At 45.7% G+C, this 21866-nt stretch overlaps 1 protein-coding gene across 24 annotated transcripts in view; it reads left to right on the top strand.

Annotated features, from left to right (window-relative positions):
- Window positions 1–21866, top strand: part of LOC106612831 (uncharacterized) — an 84824-nt gene that overhangs the window by 22784 nt on the left and 40174 nt on the right. For all 24 annotated transcript variants that reach the window (XM_045724573.2, XM_045724572.2, XM_045724556.2 and 21 more), the window contains exons 3-5: window positions 2136–2186; window positions 3013–3108; window positions 3291–3317. In XM_045724573.2, the coding sequence (XP_045580529.1) occupies window positions 2136–2186; window positions 3013–3108; window positions 3291–3317 (174 nt within the window). The remainder of the gene's footprint in view (window positions 1–2135; window positions 2187–3012; window positions 3109–3290; window positions 3318–21866) is intronic.

Below are 21866 nucleotides of genomic sequence, written 5' to 3'. Positions count from 1 at the left end.
CTCACACTGGACGCTCTGGCCGAGGAGTAGGGTTGATCCGAGCTTTCTGAACTAACAACAGCAGTCAAGCACCCAAGCTACCTGGCTAATGTTGGCTAGCTTGCTAGCTACTTCCAGACACAAATGAGAGAACCGCTCACTCTGAACATTTTACTCTCCCTAGCAGAGCTGGTTAGGCTGTTTTTATGTTATCCAGAGTGTTGGTGACTGCAACTGTAATGCTGGCATCAATTTAATTACGTTTTGTTGCCAACGTTTACAGACACCGACCATATTCAATGGGTGTTGAGTGTTCGTAAATTTGTCAGTTATTCTGTGCTCATACATGTAACGTTAGCTAGCTAGCCAGCCAGCTAACATTAGCTAGCTAGCTAGCTAAATAAAAATGACTTTCTGACAAAATTAGAAACGTGTAATATCTGAAAATGTAGCTTGCTAGATGTAATGTAATCCGAAGACAGGTGTTTTCTCCATCTCCTTAGCTATCATACTCTAATTCCACTGATTTCAAAACTCAATCTCTCGGCATGTCCATTCATTATCTCAGCCAATCATGGCTAGCGGGAAGGTTGCTGACTTTTTCTGTGGCTAAACCAACTAGGCTCGTAATTTAACAGTTGTATTTGTATTTACAGATGGCATACAAGTTTGTTATTAAGGGACATGAAACTTCACATGTTCCAGAAGGCATTTCTGCAACAACAAAAAAACATTTTGATTAAAAAGAAAAATTGCGTTCAAATGGCTCTCCTGTAAATTAGTGACGCGTAACATACGCCTAGTTTCCTGAAACGAGTCACAAATGGTTTGTCGAGATCGGTGTGGAAGAACTTGACTGACCTGCACAGAGCCCTAACCTCAACCTCATCAAACACCTTTGGGATGAATTGGAACGCTGACTGCAAGCCAGGCCTAATCGCCCAACATCAGTGCCCAACCTCACTAATGCTTTTGAGGCTGAATGAAAGCAAATCCCTGCAGCAATGTTCCAACATCTAGTGGAAAGCCTTCCCAGAAGAGCGGAGGCTGTTATAACAGCAAAGGGAGGACCCACTCCATATTAATGGTCATGATTTTAGAATAAGATGTTGGACGAGCAGGTGACCACATACTTTTGGCCATGTAGTGTAGATCATACAGCGTACTGTACAGCATACAACATACACCTTTCATGTTTCCCAGCACACAACACAAAGCCTGTATGACTAAATTACTGTAGCATTACTTATTGAAGAAATAAAGCCACATGTTGGGTCACAGTCTATTATTGCAACCCACAGTTTAACCATTGGCCCTGTGCCTGTAGTGTACAGTACTGCAAGTCTCCAACTCAACCACAAACCAACCGGCGATCACCACTGCTCTCTCTCTCCAAACCCACTAAGAGCCGACCGTGGCTGTTTGGTTTCACTTGTGTTCAGCACGTAAAATATTAACAACCTCCAGGACAGTTGAACCACACACCTTCAGCCTTAAAACCAGCCTTAAATGACGGGCAGGCCGAGCCGGGCAACTTGAAATGGTCCGAAGCGTCTGTCTCATATGTGGCTCTCTTAATCATTACCGTCATACACAAAAACGCAATATCGCTTGTATTTTTTCTCTCTCTCGCACCTTACTATTTCCCATGTACTCTACCACTTCCCTCTGGATAAGTATAATGTAGCTGTACTGTAGGTTTTCACTGTAACATCATTGAGGCCATAAATTACAGTGAAATACAGTGTGAGGAAGCGTGAGTTGCCACACCGACTCTCTGCATTCCACTCCTCACTCTGAGGTTGGAAGATGTCTCTGTGATACAGTTGGAGATTTAGTGTGTGTCCCAAATGGCACCCTATTCCATACATGGTGCACTGCTTCTGACTAGGGTCCTGGTCAAAAGTGGTACACTATATAGGGAATAGGTTGCCATTTGGGACTCAAACTTAGAAGATTTAAAGATGTAGAGATTTAGAGCCTCCTACCCACCACAGTGGTCTAGTCTCAGTGTGGAGATATCTGGTCAGGTCAGAGACCGAAGTGAGGGAGGGAGCAGCCAGGGGGAGAGCTAAAACAAACATCAAGCCTTTCACTCTAACTCTTTTTTTCTACTTCTCTTCTGTTTTCTTTTGCTTTTCTTGTTTTACCAACAGGAGCTGGTGGGATACCCTCAGGAGCAGGCTACAAACCAGCTAAACCTGGTGGTGAGTAGAAAACAAGTAATACCCTCCTCTAATAGGTATCCCTTAGCTGGACCAATAGAGACAACATCTACAGTATGCTGCTGTTGAGACCTACAGTCATTCCGTGAACAATGACTACAGATACAGGGTTTTCAAAACCACAACGTTGTCACAGAGCTTGAGCTCCCTGTCTTGCGTGTAGGCCAGGGGACTGAAGTGGGTTACAAACACCAGGCCACCCTCATCACAGCAACTCACATAGAGAGATATGGAGAGTGGCTATTATATATGGCCTTTGTCTTATCACACTGTCATAGCAGAGACACACCCAGCAGCATGCATACTGAACACCCTGACCACTACAGTACACCACGTTAACTACCACGCCACCACACTTTTTAAGTCTGTAGCTATTTCACAAAACTGATGGAGAATAGGCATAGTTTTGCACGGTTTAGCCTGGTTCCATCTCGGAAAGCTCAAGGTGTGAGTTCTCCTCCACTCAACCACATGGCCACAAGCTAAGCTAATAGTTTAGTCATGGTGTTGGTTCTAATGACATGTTGTTGTTGGGCAACACAGTGCTCAGACACGACCACTGTCATTAAGTCTGGTTTAATAAGGTGTACAGGAAGTTAGAGTGTTCTCCTCACACCTATAAAACCACAGCGTGCTGTCCTGTCCCCCATCTGGGTGTGTTCTGTGTTGCTGTCAGGGAATGGCTATGCAGTAAGGAAAGTGTTGTCTTATAGGCTGACATACTGTAGTAAGTGTTGATGATAAAGAAGATGACGGTGACGGTAATGACAAAGACCTGTTGTCTAACCAGACCTTATGTTTCCGCCAGCTGGAGGATATGGAGGACGGGGTGGTGTTGGTGCTGGAGGTCTGGTCCCTGGTGGCGGGGCAGGAGGCATAGGAGCAGGAGGCCTCGGAGGAGGAGGTGTGTACTTATCTACAGAACATTGAAAGTTGAAACTCCAACATTTATATTAAAGCACTTACACTGTCAACTATAGCACTCTCTTTGAATGTGCAGTGTCAATGATGAAACTAAATATGTTTATTCAACTATAGTGTATTTCTATCATTTGTAGATTAATTATTGGGTGCTTTGTTCAACAGGAGTCGGTGGAAAGGGCCCCAAACCTGGTAAGCTATCTGCTCCAACTCACTCTTTCGCACTCTATACCGTTTTCTACAGTTCTTTAGAAAGCACAAGGCAGGTACCGGTACTGTACCAGACTAGTCTGGTAGTATCAAGTCAGAGTATCCTGTTATGGTTTTAACTAGGGAAATTTCTCTCATACATTGTTGTCTAAGAAAACTTACTGAAGTGTTTTAAAGAGGAAGGAAATGAGAGTTCTTAATGAGAGCAGGAGGTGGGTAATGTAGCTATGAGCTAATCTGTATAGAATGCATTAGAGTGCATGCCAATGACGGGCGAAACCTGTAGTGTAGCATACTGTAGTTCAATGAAGGGCTACCTCTCTTGAGGGACTGTCAGCTACATCTCCCTTATCACCCCTGTGTTTTCATCGTGGTTGAGTCTCCCCGGGTTTGGCAGCTATTTGGGAAGTCCTGTCTGGGATTTGACCCAATGTGTTCCATTGATGAGAACAGGGGGACCCTGTCTCCTCCCTCCCTCAACCTCTCCGCCACTATTCCATCCCTCCATCACAACATCGCTTCACCCCTCCTCAACCCCTACACGTCCCAGACTGAGTGATGATTGACAGTGTGAACTCCCACCAATGCGCTGATTGTTTTTGTAACGTTAGGCCGACACAATATCTGGAAACCTCCTTGTTGAAGTTTTGCCACTGTCCTTTCCACTGATAATGTTGTGTAAATATTGTGGAACACAGTATTAGGGCATTAGCAATGTTCAGCCATTATTTAATTTCCTAAAGCAGAGATGATTTCATCTAGGCCACCACCACAGCTATGTGCTTGGAGAGATAAGGAATGGAGTAATCGTCTTGAAGTCTGATAAGATTTTGAACGGCTTACTGTAGTGAAGTGTTTTTTCCTCCGTCTCTCAATCAAGTCATTGAGTTTCAGAAATCTGTTTTGTAAAAGCGTCCTAATATTGGATATTAGGTGGAAGTTGACTTTGGCTTGGGTCACCAGCGCCTCAGAGCTCAGATTGGGAAGTATAATGCTTTGGCTTTTGTAAGAGTTAGAGCTCTCTCTCGCTCTCCTCTCTCCTCTCTCTCTCCTCTCTCTCTCTCTCTCTCTCTCTCTCTCTCTCTCTCTCTCTCTCTCTCTCGCTCTCTCTCTCTCGCTCTCTTCGAAATTTGATTATTGAGAATGAAGGAAACAGGCTGCTCCCAGTCGCTCCAAACAGGCAAAGTGGGAAAACATATGGGGTAGGTCGAGCTGGAACTGTTAGGGTCAGCTGAGGGAATTAATCAATTTGAATGGAACGAGAACAAGATATTAGTAGTCACAACAGCATTGTAATGCCCCTTCTTCATTATTTTGCTCAGCAAGGGCTTTTCATGCAAGATGACATTTGAGATGTATCCATTCCAACAGCTGGGGTGTTGACTGAAGCTATCCAGATTTGGTGTTTCACTCGAGGGCACTTGGGCTGGAACCAGCTAACTTTATACACAGAGATGAAGTTTCCATTACAAACACAGAGCAACGTTTACCTAAGTTGTCTCACAAAACAAGGGTGGTTTGGATCCATACAGATCAATTAGCCTTTGTGTAGATGGTAATGCGATCTGATAGTTGGCTGAGATACTGTAGCTACACGCTAATATGAAATAGTGCAGGTAGGGACCATGTTTAATGAAACCAAACGCCGCCAGGTATTCAGGCTAGGGGAGGGTTACTCTGTCCATTGACATGTTGACAGAGTATTCTATCCTGAGCTAAACAGATGTGAGGATTGGCTTTTAAACCAGACACCTGTTGCATTCTAGAATTCTCTTGTGGATTCTTTCCCCATGCCGAGACCCACTTTTCATCATAACCTCTCTGGTGATTGAAACTTGAAGTGGAGCATCAGCTGCATACCTCAAACACACACCTTGGTCCTGGCACACACACACACTAACACACACACAAACCCACACACACCTTGGCCCTGACAGAGAACAGCAGCTCGTGATCAAAGTGGCGTGACAGCTGAATCATTGTCAGACGCGTGCCAAGCCTTGTAAAACGCTAGACTACTAAACCAATTGTGAATCCTGTCAGCGTCAGTGTATGTGTGCATGCGTTGGACGAGTCGATCGGGACCAGAGAAGAAGGTAGAGAAAGAGAGAGCAGGGACAGAGAGAGAGAGGGGAGGTGAGAGGTGGGGGGCAGAGAGAGGGGGAGGGAAGAGAGAACAGAGCGCAGCTGGGCCCTGGACCTGGTCTCATCAATCTCTCCTAAAGCTAAGGTGGATTCCTCCTACATTGTTTGTTTCTTTGCCAAACCTGGACAAAACTTATTACAAATGTTTTGATTTTCTAAATAACGTCTTGTCACTAAGAGTTAGCAGGGAGACTGCATAACAAGAAACATGGACAACATTTGTCACGCCCTGACCTGAGAGAGTAGTTTTTTTCTGTTTGGTTAGGTCAGGGTGTGACATGGGGTGGGCATTCTATGTGTTGTATGTCTATGTTGTTTTTCTTTATTGGCCGAGTATGGTTTCCAATCAGAGGCAGCTGTCGTTCCTTGTCTCTGATTGGGAATCATACTTAGGCAGCCTTTTCCCCACCTGTGTTGGTGGGTTATTATTATTTCTGTGTGTATACGCCACAGTTGCGTTACGTTTCTTGCTGTTTACCTGTTTATTGTTTTGGTTCGGTTTTCTTCAAATAAAGATGTGGAATTACTGGCACGCTGCGCCTTGGCTCATATATGATAGGGAATTTGAAGATAGAGAACGTGACAGAATAACCCACCACAAGAAGGCCAAGCAGCGTGCGCTGACTGGGAAGACGAGCTGGACCAGGGAGAATCAACAACAGAAGCCCGAGAGGCAGCGGCAATTTTTTGGGGGAGGGGGGGCACACGGGGAGATTGGCGAAGTCGGGGTTGAGACCTGAGCCAACTCCCAGTGCTTATCGTGGGGAGCGAGTGACCGAGCAAGCACCGTATTATGCGGTGATGCGCACTGTGTCGCCAGTGCGCACTCACAGCCCGGTGCGCTCGGTGCAAGCTCCTCACAGTTGCCATGCTAGAGTTGGCCGTGAGCCAGGAAGAAGTGTGCCGGCTCAGTGTTCCTGGTCTCCAGTGCGTCTCTTCGGCCCAGGTTATCCTGCGCCAGCTCTACGCACGGTACCCCCCATTCATCAGCACAAACCTGTTCATCCTGTGCCGGCGCTCTGCCCTTGCTGGGCTACAGTGACCATCCAGCCAGGACAGGGTGTGCCAGCCCTGAGCTCCAGACCTCCGGTGCGCCTCCACGGCCCAGTGTTCCCTGTGCCTGCTCTGCGCACCCAGTCTCCTGTGTGTCTCCCCAGTCTGGTGAGACCGGTTCCAGCTCCCCGTAGGAAGCCTCCAGTGATGATCAATGGTCCGAAGCCTCCAGTGACAATCCATGGCACAAAGCCTCCAGTGATGATCCATGGCCCGGAGCCTGTAGTGATAATCCATGGCACGAAGCCTCCAGTGATGATCCATGGCCCGGAGCCTGTAGGGATGATCCATGGCACGAAGCCTCCAGTGATGATCCAAGGCCCGGAGCCTGTAGGGATGATCCATGGCATGAAGCCTCCAGTGATAATCCATGGCCTGGAGCCTCCAGTGATGATCCATGGCACAAAGCCTCCAGTGATGATCCATGGCGCGGAACCAGTAGTGATGATCCATGGCACTGAGCCTGCAGTGAAGGTCCCCTGTCCAGAACCTACAGAGACGCTCTCCAGTCCGGAGCCTCCAGCGACACTCTCAAGTCCGGAGCCTCCAGCGATGCTCCCCAGTCCGGAGCCTCCAGTGACGCTCCCCAGCCCGGAGCCTCCAGCAACGCTCCCCAGCCCAGAGCCTCCAGCGACGCTCCTCAGCCCGGAGCCTCCAGCGACACTCCTCAGCCCGGAGTCTCCCGCGACTCTCCTCAGCCCGGAGCCTCCGGCGACGCTCCTCAGCCCGGAGTCTTCGGCGACGGTCCGCAGCCCCGAGTCTTCGGCGACGGTCCGCAGCCCCGAGTCTTCGGCGACGGTCCGCAGCCCCAAGTCTTCAGCGACGGTCCGCAGCCCAGAGTCTTCAGCGGCGGCCTGCAGCCCAGAGTCTTCAGTGGCGGTCGGCAGTTCAGAGCCTCCGGCGCTGATCCATGGTCTGGTTCCTCCGGCGACACAGAAGCGGGGGGATCAGCGGGCGGTGTGGGGGCTACGCCCCGAACCAGAGCCGCCACCATGAGTAGATGCCCACCCAGACCCTCCCCTATAGGTTCAGGTTTGCGGCCAGGAGTCCGCACCTTTGGGGGGATACTGTCACGCCCTGTCCTGAGAGAGTAATTTTTCTCTGTTTGGTTAGGTCAGGGTGTGACATGGGGTGGGCATTCTATGTGTTGTATGTCTATGTTGTTTTTCTTTATTGGCCGAGTATGGTTTCCAATCAGAGGCAGCTGTCGTTCCTTGTCTCTGATTGGGAATCATACTTAGGCAGCCTTTTCCCCACCTGTGTTGGTGGGTTATTATTATTTCTGTGTGTATACGCCACAGTTGCGTTACGTTTCTTGCTGTTTACCTGTTTATTGTTTTGGTTCGGTTTTCTTCAAATAAAGATGTGGAATTACCGGCACGCTGCGCCTTGGCTCATATATGATAGGGAATTTGAAGATAGAGAACGTGACAACATTGCTGTTTTTGCTAATTCTGTAATTTCATTACAGGAAAAAGATGATAAGTAAAACTCTCAGGAACACACACATACTGTACACACACAGGGCCCAGTGTGTCAGTGGTGGTATGAGATCCGCGTCCGTTTATTCAAAGTTAAGAGTGACACGCGAAGGAAGTGATGTGCTCTCTTTATACTCTCTCCTCATAGGACAGGGCTGCAGGCACACTTCGTAGGTCAGGGCTGCAGGCACTCCTCATAGGATAACTATTTTTGGTTCCATGTAGAACCCACTGTGGAAATGGACCTACATGGAACCTTAAAGGGTTCTACTTGGAACCAAAAAGGGTTATTCAAAGGGTTCTCCTATTGGGACAGCCAAATAACCTTTTAGGTTCTAGATAGCACCTTTTTTCTAAGAGTGTAGGTCAGGGCAAGCACTCCTCATAGGTCAGGCCTGCAGGCACTCCTCATAGGTCAGGTCTGCAGGCACTCCTCATAGGTCAGGGCTGCAAGCACTCCTCATAGGCCAGGGCTGCAGGTCACTCTTCATAGGTCAGGTCTGCAGGTCACTCTTCATAGAACAGGGCTGCAGGTCAGGTCAGACTGTACTGTACACAGCTGGGCTGACCTACTGTCTGTATCTGTCTGGAATGATCTCACACAACCAGTCAAACTTCCGACTCAGAAGGCTTCACATTATCATATTGCAAAATGAAGCAGTGAAATATTGGAGGGTGTTTCTCTGTATGTGAGCTTCCTGGGATTTGAAAAAAAGGCTGACCCGAAGCTCTATTTTATCCTTTGAGAAGGGATGTTGAATTCACCTAGGAAGGAGTGACTCAGAGAGATGAGAGAGGATGGATTGAACTGAGCGAGATGGGGTTGAGAAAGAGGGAGGGATGAGAAAAAGATAGAGGGATGATTGAGAGAGAGCAATGAGAGAGACTGGAACACCATGACAAAAAATAATTGGAGAGGAGTGAGAAAATGACAGAGGGAGTAGGAAAAAAAGAAATGAGTCAAAACAGGAAAAAGAAAGTGAGTGAGAGATATGATGCGAGTGCTTAGCCAACAGAAGACGAGCTGGGAGATGCTAGGCTTTGTTAATTCCCAGATGGCACTACGTGTGTGTGTGTGTGTGTGTGTGTGTGTGTGTGTGTGTGTGTGTGTGTGTGTGTGTGTGTGTGTGTGTGTGTGTGTGTGTGTGTGTGTGTGTGTGTGTGTGTGTGTGTGTGTGTGTGTGTGTCCGTGCGATGTGGCAGTCATTACATTTTGTCATACAATCATTGTCATGCAAACATGAACAAGTGTAGCATCTCCACGCCTCCACACACACAAGCTGCTTATGGGTGCCTTTGGAACATCTACATTTTAATAAGTATAATAAATCAACTTGATATACACCATAACAATAAATCCATTCTTTTTTTTAGGTAGGTCTAAAGAAACATTATGATATGAAGAAAATGTTTTCAGATTAACAGAATATGAGTTGTCCTACTGTATGTCATCAGGCTATCATAGGCTGTAGGCTTGTTCATTTAGCAGACATGATATGCTTATTTTATATGATATGATTTTATAGTAAGAATAGAATTGAACTTAGCTGAATAAAATGTAAAGGATATTTTTATCATTGCGCGTATGAAAGCTATGTTGAGCATACAAGTCACCATTTGAAACAGATCCTATAGGCTACGCTAGATTATTATTGTTATTTTGCAACTTTAATTGTTAATAATTCAAACCTTAGAATATCTTACAAATCAAAACATATCTGGGATGCATGATGCAGCTATAGGCTATTGATCATCGCAAAAAAAGCTTGTACACTGTTCTTTACCTCAGGCTGCACACACTGTTCTCTCCTCAATTGATCATATTATCACCCATCAGACTATTCTCAATTTAATATTGTCTTTACTAATATGTTAAATTAGTTTCGATTTAGAATGGCCCATTATCAGATGAACAGGTGCAGGGGGAAAAAATAGGTCATCCACCGATGCTCTGGAATAACGAATGGAGGCGCTGTCCCGCCTGTTCGTTCGGATAGGCTACTTTGGTTTTTTCACTCCATGCATCAACCACTGTTTGAGGGGCATGCAGTCTCTCCCTGCTCAACAGGTGATATTCCGCCCAAACTCTGTATGCTATGGGCTCCCCAACACTGTTCCTGCACATAACAAGTGCTTAATCAAGTGACATCTGTTCGGGAACATCGAAAGTAACATGTTTTCACAATGAAACATATTTAATTAAACTGTTGACAGCTCCTCTCTCTGCGTGCTTGAGCAAGTCATGAAGGAGAGAGGGGAAGTAGATGGAAACGCACGGTGGTGAAATATTCTGTAGCCTATTAATTATGAAAATATAAAAAATTATGAAAATACAAAAAATTCCCTGGGTACTACCAGGCTATTCAAAATCGGATAGAAATGTACTATTGAACCAACAACATCGCCTAGGCCTATACTTTCTCTCTGAGACTCATGAATAGAAACTTTGGAGTGTAGCATAAGGTAACCAGTCCATCTAGTATGCATAATAATACAGTCCACACTCAAAGGTGATTACTAGAATATGTTTATAGGCTAACCAATTAAATACATTTTAAATCTTTTTTTTATGTTATTCTGCATGCGCTATGTATTGTATAATCATTATTTTAATTCTTTTTTTTTTCAAGCTTGGGCTCATATATATATAGGCCTATGCATGCATATGTGTAAGCTCTAATTATGCATATGAGAGCACTGTCCATTTCATTAAACATCCACAACGACCATGTTTTCCACTCAGTTTCAACCTGTTGTTGCACTTCTTTCTTCAAATTGATCATCACAGTGAGCTGAGTTTTAAAAGCACAATACTGTGTTTGAGTGTTTGATGTGATTTTCGATTGCATTGATGTCAGAGTGGTTAGAAGGACAATATAGCCCTGAGTTCCAGGCCATTGGTGAGTTGGATACTACCAATACATGGCCTGAGTGCATAAGAGGAGATTACCATGACTCAACAGTCATGTAGAATTTTACTGCTGTCATAACTCATGACTGGAGGTGTGGCGGTAATACGGTCACCACAACAGCCCTATGTGTGTGTGTGTGTGTGTGTGTGTGTGTGTGTGTGTGTGTGTGTGTGTGTGTGTGTGTGTGTGTGTGTGTGTGTGTGTGTGTGTGTGTGTGTGTGTGTGTGTGTGTGTGTGGGGACACATCGTTGGCCCTTGGCCTGAGGGTGAGTTAAAAAAATAATAATAATAATTTGCTTAAAAACTGGCATTAAATGATCCTCCATCGTTGTGACATTGGAATAATGAATCAAATGCATTATTATTTGAATATTGAAAGGGTGTAGGCAACAGAGAAGGGCAGAGGGGTGCAGTTTGAAGTCATGTGGAAGTGGTGCTGGAGATGGGCGTTGGGAGCAGGGATGATGGGCAGGGGTGATGGGCAGGGGTGATGCTGTTGATGTTTGTGTGCATCAGCCTGTTGTCTTTTGTCTGTGTATGTTTATATTGTTTGTACATTTTATTAAAATAGTTTTGAAAAAATAAGAAAATAGAAAAAAAGTTTGTTATGGTTGTTTGTTATCTTTGTGAATGACTCCACTCTGTCCAGGCCCGGTAAGATGGACTTAAAATTCAGAGGGCTATCGATTCTGATGAGTTTTCTCATGGAATTTTATCTGTTGCTTTATTGTATCTTAAAGATTAAACTGAATACTGTTTTGTGACACAAGCTGACTTCCTTGTGCTACAAGTTACTATATTCAGTACCAGCTGTACCAGCTGTGTTCTCACGATGGTCTCTTTGTGTTTCTGTGGTCTTGTTCGTTCTGCTGACCATGTTCTCACAGTTATTAGCGGTTTGTGGTCAGTGGAAGACTCCCCATGTGTCTCCTGGCCTGGCCTCCTCAACCTCTCTTCCATACACAATCTGCCAGTGGTTCTGGACTGAAGCCTCCACCTCTCCCCTGTCTTTAAGGTTTGCTGCCAGTGGGTCTAAAGCGAGCATCCCATACCTGTACAGTCTCCCCTTTCCTCACCCCCTCCCTCCTTTCCTTTCCCCTCTCCTAACCCTGCCAGTGTGTCTGACTGTGCAGCCCCAGCCACTCCCCTGCACAGTGTCTGCCAGTGGCTCTGGTCTGGAGCGAGCAGCTCTCTCCCATGCACAGTGTCTGCCAGTGGCTCTGGTCTGGAGCGAGCAGCTCTCTCCCCTGCACAGTGTCTGCCAGTGGCTCTGGTCTGGAGCGAGCAGCTCTCTCCCCTGCACAGTGTCTGCCAGTGGCTCTGGTCTGGAGCGAGCAGCTCTCTCCCCTGCACAGTGTCTGCCAGTGGCTCTGGTCTGGAGCGAGCAGCTCTCTCCCCTGCACAGTGTCTGCCAGTGGCTCTGGTCTGGAGCGAGCAGCTCTCTCCGCGTCCATCTGGCAGAGAGGCCTAAGTGTTGTTTATGCAGGGATGGAGAAATCTCTATGCTCCCATTTCCCCAGCCGTCCATAAAGCTAAATCATCACTGGACCGACCTCAGTTACAGTCACTGTCAGACTAGGGGCTCTATTCAATCTGTGTGGCGGAAGTTCAGCGTTACAGCGTGATCAACATGTAAAGTCAATGTTCCTGCATTTGTGGAGACTGCATTCACGGTAAACACTGCATATTTAATCTCAATCGGTTCAGCGATTGAGACTGAATAGAATCCTAGGTCCTAGGCCTGAGTCTTCTGTTGGCACAGTATCCAAGTGAAAGAAAATGAAGCCTGGAATAAACATGGTATGAATCAATCACAGTTAGAAATGTAACTAGACAGCGTTTATCGCCTAATAGCTATAACATCACCCTATTATTTTGGAAAGCTGGTTACATTATGCAGCTCCCAACTCTACGTACTGTTACAAGCTTTAACACATAGGCCTAGTGGGCTTGTAGGAAATGTGGGTAGGTTTATTATCCTATACTCACTGTAAAGGATGCTTTGTGGGTGTCTTAGCTGATACAGTATCATGTTATGACTTGATTTGTTGTGTTATTGTGTAGTGTGTTGTTCATCACTGACAGGTGAGCTTTCTCTCTAAGTGTGATCCCTCAGGGTTTATCCCATGTGTTGATATGGCTGGCCTGTGAACATTGTGTTGTAATTAACAGGGAACTTCAAAAAATGCTTTTGAGGATGATATGATGAACCTGAACTCACGAGGTGTGTGTGTGTGTGTGTGTGTGTGTGTGTGTGTGTGTGTGTGTGTGTGTGTGTGTGTGTGTGTGTGTGTGTGTGTGTGTGTGTGTGTGTGTGTGTGTGTGTGTGTGTGTGTGTGAGAGATGCGCTGTGTCCGAATATCCATACTTGCGTTTTTAATAGTAGGCTTTTTGGTAATACAAAAATAGAAAGTTTTAAAGTATGTGCAATTTTGAAAATGTATTATGCTTTAAATGCCAGGATGTCATACTTACTTAGGCTGCACACTATTGAGGAAGATAATCGTCTTTTCACACCCACTTGTGTTTGACAGAATAGGGGACGCACTCCACAAAAATAAATGACTGGCAGGGAACAGGCGCAGTATGGACGATAAGTATGTTGATATTTATTGGTTACTGCATATGTTTTTACTAAACATTATGCTGTAAATATTAGTATGTAGTATGATTGATTAGTACACAGTATGTCGTTTTAGTAAGTAGAAGGCAAGGCAGAGTTTGGACATAGCTACAGTGTGTGTTCGAGACCTGTTTAATGCTAGTATCATTTCTCAACACTGACTTGTCAAGAAGGGATTCAGCGGGCAGGCAGTGAAATGCATATGTGGACCATCTGGGTGATGTTATGTGCATATCCAGCTTTACATACCATGGTCACTGGCTCCACTGTTTTTCTCTCCCTGCATGTTTTGACAATTGCTCTCCTCAGACATAATAAATCATAGACAGAAATGAGCAGGTATTTGTGTTTAAAGTGTGTGTGTGTGTGTGTGTGTGTGTGTGTGTGTGTGTGTGTGTGTGTGTGTGTGTGTGTGTGTGTGTGTGCGTGTGCGTGTGTGTGTGCCTGCGTGCCTGCGTGTGTGGGAGCAGATACATGTGTTGGTCGGAATGAGAGATGGGTCTGGGGATATACTTCTGACCTATTGTAGGGCTCAGAGCTGGCACAGCAACTGTGATATTCCTTTGGACCAGGATGAAAAAGTATCAGGATATTAGCATGTCAGAATCTCTTTCTCTCTCTCGTACAGAGCCTTAAGAAAGACTGTTGAGAGCTAATAGAAATGGAGAGCAGGAGGCTGTGTGGTCTGTTTGAAAAAGAAAAGAGCAACGGGTGACATACTGTATGAATTGAGGCATAAACAATTATGTCATTCATCGCAAACTCAATGAGTGGATATGTCATGACTCGTGACTCACGCTGCTCTGTATGAATGAGAACGATAATCAAGTGTGATAACTTCTTTACATCAAGGCATGTGATTAGACAGATGTTGTCATGGTGAGATGGAGGATGGAGGTTCGTTGGGAGGGTTAGTTAGAAGAAGACGGCTCTGACGTTGTCACTGGGCATGTAAGTGCATATGTAAGCATATACTGTGTGTGTGTGCATGTGCGTGTGGTGTGAGTGGACGTCGCTAGGCAGGACTCGGCTAGGTTAGGCTTGGCCCGGTGGCTTCGCTGTAATCCACATAAGTCCAATGGATCGTTTTACAACGGCCTGTAAATTGGAGCCATTCGAAAGAGCTGCTCGCCCCCACAGAGTGTGTGTGTATGTGTAAATGTGTGTCTTGGTGTATTTGGGTGTGTATTAGCTAGATTGTGCAAAAACGTGCATCGATGCCAGGCTCTGCACAGAGTATCCATCAACCACAGGACAAACAAATCTGAACCCGGACCAATTCTTATAACGACCAAATGAAAATAATGATCCTCAACAACGTTGGAAAATCAGGAAATTGGCTAGGCGGGCCCAAAAAATGCCTCCAATTTCTCCAGCATTTATTCCACTCGTTTGGGCCTGGACACTGGCCCGAAGGCATCGACACAAACTGAATGAGAGCTGCCCAAGAGCCCTGGGCCTGAAACCACCACCACCCGACCTGTTTGTAGAAGCCGAAACTCCCTAACAGTTCAGTACTTGGGGTCCTCTGGCATGGGACCTCTCTCTGACAATGACTCCATGGAAAGGAAGGAGAAAACAAAGGGCTCATCGCCGACTCAGAGCCTGGCTTTTTGTCACCGACCAGGGGAGTGTGTGTGTGTGTGTGTGTGTGTGTGTGTGTGTGTGTGTGTGTGTGTGTGTGTGTGTGTGTGTGTGTGTGTGTGTGTGTGTGTGTGTGTGTGTGTGTGTGTGTGCATGCAAGTGTGTGTGTTTAATTAGTCCAGCATGCGTCTTAAATCCACTCTGCATAGCTGCTTCATGACTGACGGCTTGGAAAACCGGGAAGTGACAAGGAGCAGGGGAAGTCACCAGAGGGAGAGAAAGGGGGATGAAGGAGGAGAGAAGAGAGATGAAGGGGGGAGCTATGGCGTGCTCCACTCACGCGATCTGGAATCACCGCTAGTACCTAACGTCACTCCTCCTTGTTCTGATCCAACATCATCGTGCGCTACTAACACAAGAATGCACCATACCCAGATGAGCCACTATATCATCCTACATCATGATCATTTGATTACTGATACCATCGGCTGTAATGACAGTGAAAGACATCTATTATGATGTGTACTGGGCCTATAAAGTGGAGGCTGGGGGCTGGAGTCCAACTGTCAGTCACAGCTAACCACAGACTCTCCAAGGACATGAGAGCGGATTGTAGCTTTAATGATATAGACATCCACAGGATTTCAGACTCACGCCTTATCAGAACATCAGAGGACAATCTCAGACTATCTCACTGGCAGTGTCATTATCAGTGTTGGTATTAGATCATGCCTGACTGTATGCCTGGTTATCCTACCGTATCATCTGTCCACATCCTTCCACATTCTCTATCTAACCTATTACGACTGGGCAGCTCAATATTCTCAAACAGACACAAACCCAGGGCTGGGAAAGTAGAAACCTATAGTGTCCTGTATGCTAGCTCCGTTAGGCTCCACACTAATAATCTCTGGCTGCAGTCTCACACTTATCATTTTTCGGAGGTAATTCTACTCCACTGGAGAGAGAGGAAGAGGGCCCAGAGATGTCCTGGCTCTGAAGCTCCTATCCCAGGTCTCGCTCTCACCACCCCACCTGCTGTCAGTTACTGTGGAACCTTGCCATGGAATTCTCCACTCTCTTAAATTAAACCCCTCACCAGCCCCAGCTGGTTCCTGAGAGAAAAAAGAGAGAGGGGGGGGGGGGGGGAAGAGTAGACAGGAGGGAAGAGACAGGGAGAGAGAGAGAGGGGGGGAGTAGACAGGAGGGAAGAGACAAGGAGAGAGAGAGAAGACAGGCTGAAAGATAGAGTGTGGGTAGAGTGGATCCATCTTTCTTTTGGCTCCCTCTGCCTGCTCCTTTTAACTCAACAAGCCTGATGTGCAGAGCCACTGTGACCTGACCTCACCAGACCAGACTAGACGATGGGGAGAGAGAAGGGGAAGGGAGGAGATGGAGAGAGAGAGATCTTAGAAATCTCGATTATTGGATTGCCTCACGTAAATTGTACGGTTGCAAGAAAAAGTATTTAAGCCCTTTGGAATTACCTGGATTTCTGCATAAATTGGTCAGAAAATTGTATCTTATCTAAGTCACATCAGTAGACAAACACAGTCTGCTTAAACTAATAACACACAAACAATTATATGTTTTCATGTCTTTATTGAACACACTGTGTAAACATCCACAGTACAAAAAGTATGTGAACTCTTGGATTTATTAACTGGTTAACCCTCCTTTGGCAGCAATAGTCTCAACCAAACGTTTTTTGTAGTTGCGGATCAGACCTGCACAACGGTCAAGAGGAATTTTGGACCATTCCTCTTTACAAAACTGTTTCAGTTCAGCAATATTCATGGGATGTCTGGTGTGAACCACTCTCTTGAGGTCATGCCACAGCATCTCAATCGGGTTGAGGTCAGGACTCTGACTGGGACACTCCAGAAGGCGTATTTTCTTCTGTTGAAGCCATTTTGTTGTTGATTTACATTGATTTGTGTTTTGGGTCGTTGTCCTGTTGCATCACCCAACTTCTGTTGAGCTTCAATTCACGGACAGATAGCCTTACATTCTCCTGCAAAATGTCTTGATAAACTTGGGAATTCATTTTTCCGTCAATGATAGCAAGCTGTCCAGGCCCTGAGGCAGCAAAGCAGCTCCAAACCATGATGCTCCCTCCACCATACTTTACAGTTGAGATTAGGTTTTTACGTTGGTGTGCTGTGCCTTTTTTTCTCCACACATAGTGTTGTGTGTTCCTTCCAAACAACTCAACTTTAGTTTCATCTGTCCACAGAATATTTTGCCAGTAGTGCTGTGGAACATCTAGCTGCTCTTTTGCGAACTTCAGACGTGCAGCAATGGGTTTTTTTGGACAGCAGTGGCGTCTTCCATGGTGTCCTCCCATGAACACCATTCTTGTTTAGTGTTTTACGTATCGTAGACTCGTCAGCAGAGATGTTAGCATGTTCCAGAGATTTCTGTAAGTCTTAAGCTAACACTCTAGGATTCTTCTTAACCTCATTGAGCATTCTGCGCTGTGCTCTTGCAATCATCTTTGCAGGACGGCCACTCCTAGGGAGAGTAGCAACAGTGCTGAATTTTCTCAATTTATAGACAGTTTGTCTTACCGTGGACTGATGAACATCAAGGCTTTTAGAGATACTTGTGTAACCCTTTCCAGCTTTATGCAAATCAACAATTCTTAATCTTAGGTCTTCTGCAATCTCTTTTGTTTGTGGCATGGTTCACATCAGGCAATGCTTATTGTGAATAGCAAACTCACATTTTGAGAGTGTTTTTTATAGGGCAGGACAGCTCTAACCAACATCTCCAATCTCGTCTCATTGATTGGACTCCAGGTTAGTTGACTCCTGACTCCAATTAGCTTTTGGAGAAGTCATTAGCCTAGGGGTTCACATACTTTTTCCAACCTACACTGTAAATGTTTAAATTATGTATTCAATATAGACAAGAAAAATACAATAATTTGTGTGTTATTAGTTTAAGCACACTGTGTTTGCCTGTTGTTGTGACTCGGATCAAATTTTATGACCAATTTATGCAGAAATCCAGGTAATTCCAAAGAGCTCACATATTTTTCTTGCCACTGTATGTGGTAACAGAGAGGAGAGAATAGGAGGGCGTATTTGAGACACTATTGAAACCAGACCCACTGTTCTCCGTTACATGAGCTCTTCTCTTTTATCTGTACTGTAGCTACAGTGTCAGGGCTTTCAGAAGGATCTGACCAATACGCAGCGTGATCGTAGTTCCACATATTTTAATAAATCGTGAAACTAATGCAATAAACAATAAACTTGAAATACAAAAACAAGAAAGCCATGACGCAGAGCAGGCATACACTACTCACAAAATGAATCACCCACAAAACACCAGTGGGACAAACATCAACTTAAATATGGCCTCCAATTAGAGACAACGACAACCGGCTGTCTCTAATTGGAGGTCATGCCAAACAAAAACTAACCTAGAAATACAAAACAAGAAACTAAACATAGAAATACAAAAATGGACAAACACCCCCTGTCACGCCCTGATCTACTCTACCAAAGAAAATAACAACTTACTATGGTCAGGACGTGACATACAGACTCAGACCGAGAACATACACGATGACCTGAAGGCACCCGTTTGTTTTGCCAGTTTGTCTGGCCAGCTCCAGTCCAATGTTGATGTAGTATGTGATAGGAACATTGGTCCAATATGTCATTCATCACATTTTAATTTATGAAGAAAGTATGCTGTGCCCAATACACTAATTTGCTTCAAGAAAAACACCATATTCCACCTCACCAGGTACACATACTGTACAACTGACTGCACAGCTGCAACAACAAGAGATCCCTTCTGAATGGAAATTCTCTGCTAAACACGCTAACACTTTAAACCTATCTTGACACACCACACGTAGTGCCGTTTCAAACAGAGGGAAAGTGTGATGCATTAAACTGCATTATTATCAGTCACCTTATAATTTCCTGGCTCTGCAGCTCTCTCTCTCTCTCTCTCTCTCTCTCTCTCTCTCTCTCCTGTACAGGATTCTCTATCCTCTCTGTCTTGTATTTAAAGTCGTTGACCTTTTCACGGCTTCTCTCTGTCACGGGTCCGCTGCCAATTTGGTTTCCATTAGCCCTATGGTGTCTCTGCTGGGGCTCGCATGTCTCACATAGACAGACGGCCATTTTGGCTTACGTACACCATAATGACCTGTCAGTAATCTGCAAATTGAATGTCTAAACATCAACTAAGAAACAGTGTGTTTCACAGCTAGTCGAGGTCACGCCGACGGAGTTTCCATGTGTGTGGTTCATTACAACAAACAAACGTGGGTCTTGCAGTACACTCGCTTCCAACAAGTTAATGTGTGAGCTAAGACAGACATGTTTGTGTGAACTGACATACTGTAATAATAGGCCTCAGACAAAGGCCTGCTTCTTGGAGCTGACAGCTCTGAGTAAATATGACTAAAACAAAGGGCTTTTGTACTGAGCTCTTATGTGTTTCGGTGATACAATCTGTGGAAGGTTGCCAATCAGCAAGGGTCCGGACGGAGCATGTTGCTGTGTTCTCTTACCCTTAAAGAGAAAGAGACATGACTTTGTAGGCATTACGGTTACTGTAGCTTCCCTTTCAGCTGTTTTATAGAAGTGAGATCCAGTGATGTTGGAGCCAAAGAAAATGGAGTCCTGTGGTGACTGGGACGGCCTTGCTGTCTCTACTGTCTTTGAACCTGGTGTGAGAGTCTGCCCACTCCCTCTCTTTCGTATTCTCTTTCTCCTTGCCTTTCTCTCTCTCTTTCTCTCTCTCTCTCTTTCTCTCTCTCACTCACACACGCACACACATACGTTCCCTCTCAGGAAGAGTTGGTGGTGTCTGCCTTTCGTCTCCTGGTCTGCGATCAGAGGGTTCAGAGCAGCGTAGCAGGTGGCGGTCAACCCTGAGTGCTGAGCATGTCTCACACAGCCAAAAGAGAAAGAGCGAGGCCGTATGTGTGTCTCTCTCTCACACACGTACACACACACACACACACACACACACACACACACACACACACACACACACACACACACACACACACACACACACACACACACACACACACACACACACACACACACACACACACACACCCTCAGACCCGTGCTCCTCTCCCAAACAGAGAGCTGCCAGTGAAACATTCCAACCCTGTGCTGGTCTTTTGTCTCCTCTGAAAGTTAGGAAAAACCAACAGCTTTGAGATAGACTGGCTCTCCAACCCCAGGCCAAGGGAGTGTACTTTACCATTTAGACTAATGTACGACCCTGTCTTGCCTCTTCCTCAACCTTGTGCTGCCTCCTCCTCATCACCTCCTCATTTCAAAGAATGTCTGTTGGTTGAGCAATGGAATGAGAAGAAGGTTTGAAGGAGGTGAATTAGTCCGAGGCTATTTAGCTTAGCGTCTGTCTCGCCTCTTCCTCCTCCTCATCACTTCCACGCTTCTAAGAAGCCTGTCAGCTGTCGGTTGGACAACGGGAGGTGGAGGAGGGTGAGGAGGAGGTCTGGAGGAGGTAGGATTAGCAGAAGGACATCTAGCTTAGTGTGGTGGGGATGTCAATGCCTTGGCAGGACGTTGCCCATGATTGTTTTGACTAGAGGATGAAACCCCACACCTCTGTCTTGTTCTTTCGCTCTCTCCCCTTGCATTCCTCCACTCCTCTCTCCCCTCTTTCCTCTGCTTTCTGCAGACAGCTGGGCCATCTTCATAATCATCTCCCTCCTCTCTTTCCTCTTTCCTCTCTCCTCCCTCGTTCTCAGACGCCTCACAGTTGGCTATTCTTCTCACCCCCTTGTCACAGCCTACAACACCTCAAACCAAGACCAAACCAAGATCTCTTCTGGTCTAGTCTGGGTCTTTCACAGAAGTAATTTCATTTTAGCCTTTGATAGATTAAGATTAAATGATTTTATATAATTCCCCAACCATACAGCTTTACAGCCACACAGCTTTACAGGGATGTTCAGTATTTACATTGCAGGCCTGTATTGGGTCGTAGTCCACTCCATGGGTGCATGCTTACACCTCATGCCGGTTCTCTCCACTTCATCAACCCAGTGCACTACGACCCCTGTAAAACATAGTGGCCCAGCTACTGCTAATAGACTGTAAGAATCTTACTAACACTCCCAGTGACTTACTCAGTCCCCTACAGGACCCCTCTGGGCTGGAGGAGGTCATGGAGTAGGTCGTGTTTACTGAGTAGTCATCTCAACACCCAAAACTTACGTGTGCTCTGGTCAGCTAGCTCCTCAATTTAACATTTTATTTGTTAACTCTGTCACAAGAGACTAACTGAGCAGAATAATGTACCTACTATCTACAGCGAGACTGCACTGCCTCCTTCCCAGGGCCAGAGACTGGGGCGACTGTTACCATATTCAATGCTGTTTAGGTAATGTTTTATCACCCCCAAAAGTTAAGTTCACGACAGTAGGAGTGTCCATTAACTGAATTATTCTTACAGCTATTTTGTCAATGTCAGGGGTGGCTGGCTCCGTGTGTCTTCCTTAGTTATCTTGTCATGTGGAGGATGAGGTTTTTTGAGGGTCTAAGGCACTGCAATTCAGTGCTAGAGATGTCACTATAGATCCTGGTTCGCTTCCAGGCTGTATCACAACCAGCCGTGATTGGGAGTCCCATAGGGCGGCGCACAATTGGCCCAGCGTCGTCCGGATTTGGCCTGGGTAGGCCGTCATTGTAAATAAGAATTTGTTCTTAACTGACTTGCCTAG

Source organism: Salmo salar, chromosome 09 (assembly GCF_965601325.2).
Source record: "Salmo salar chromosome 09, fSalSal1, whole genome shotgun sequence".
NCBI classification, from domain to species: Eukaryota; Metazoa; Chordata; class Actinopteri; order Salmoniformes; family Salmonidae; genus Salmo; species Salmo salar.
Note: the sequence above shows the minus strand (reverse complement) of the source record. Positions and strands in the feature narration are given on the sequence as shown.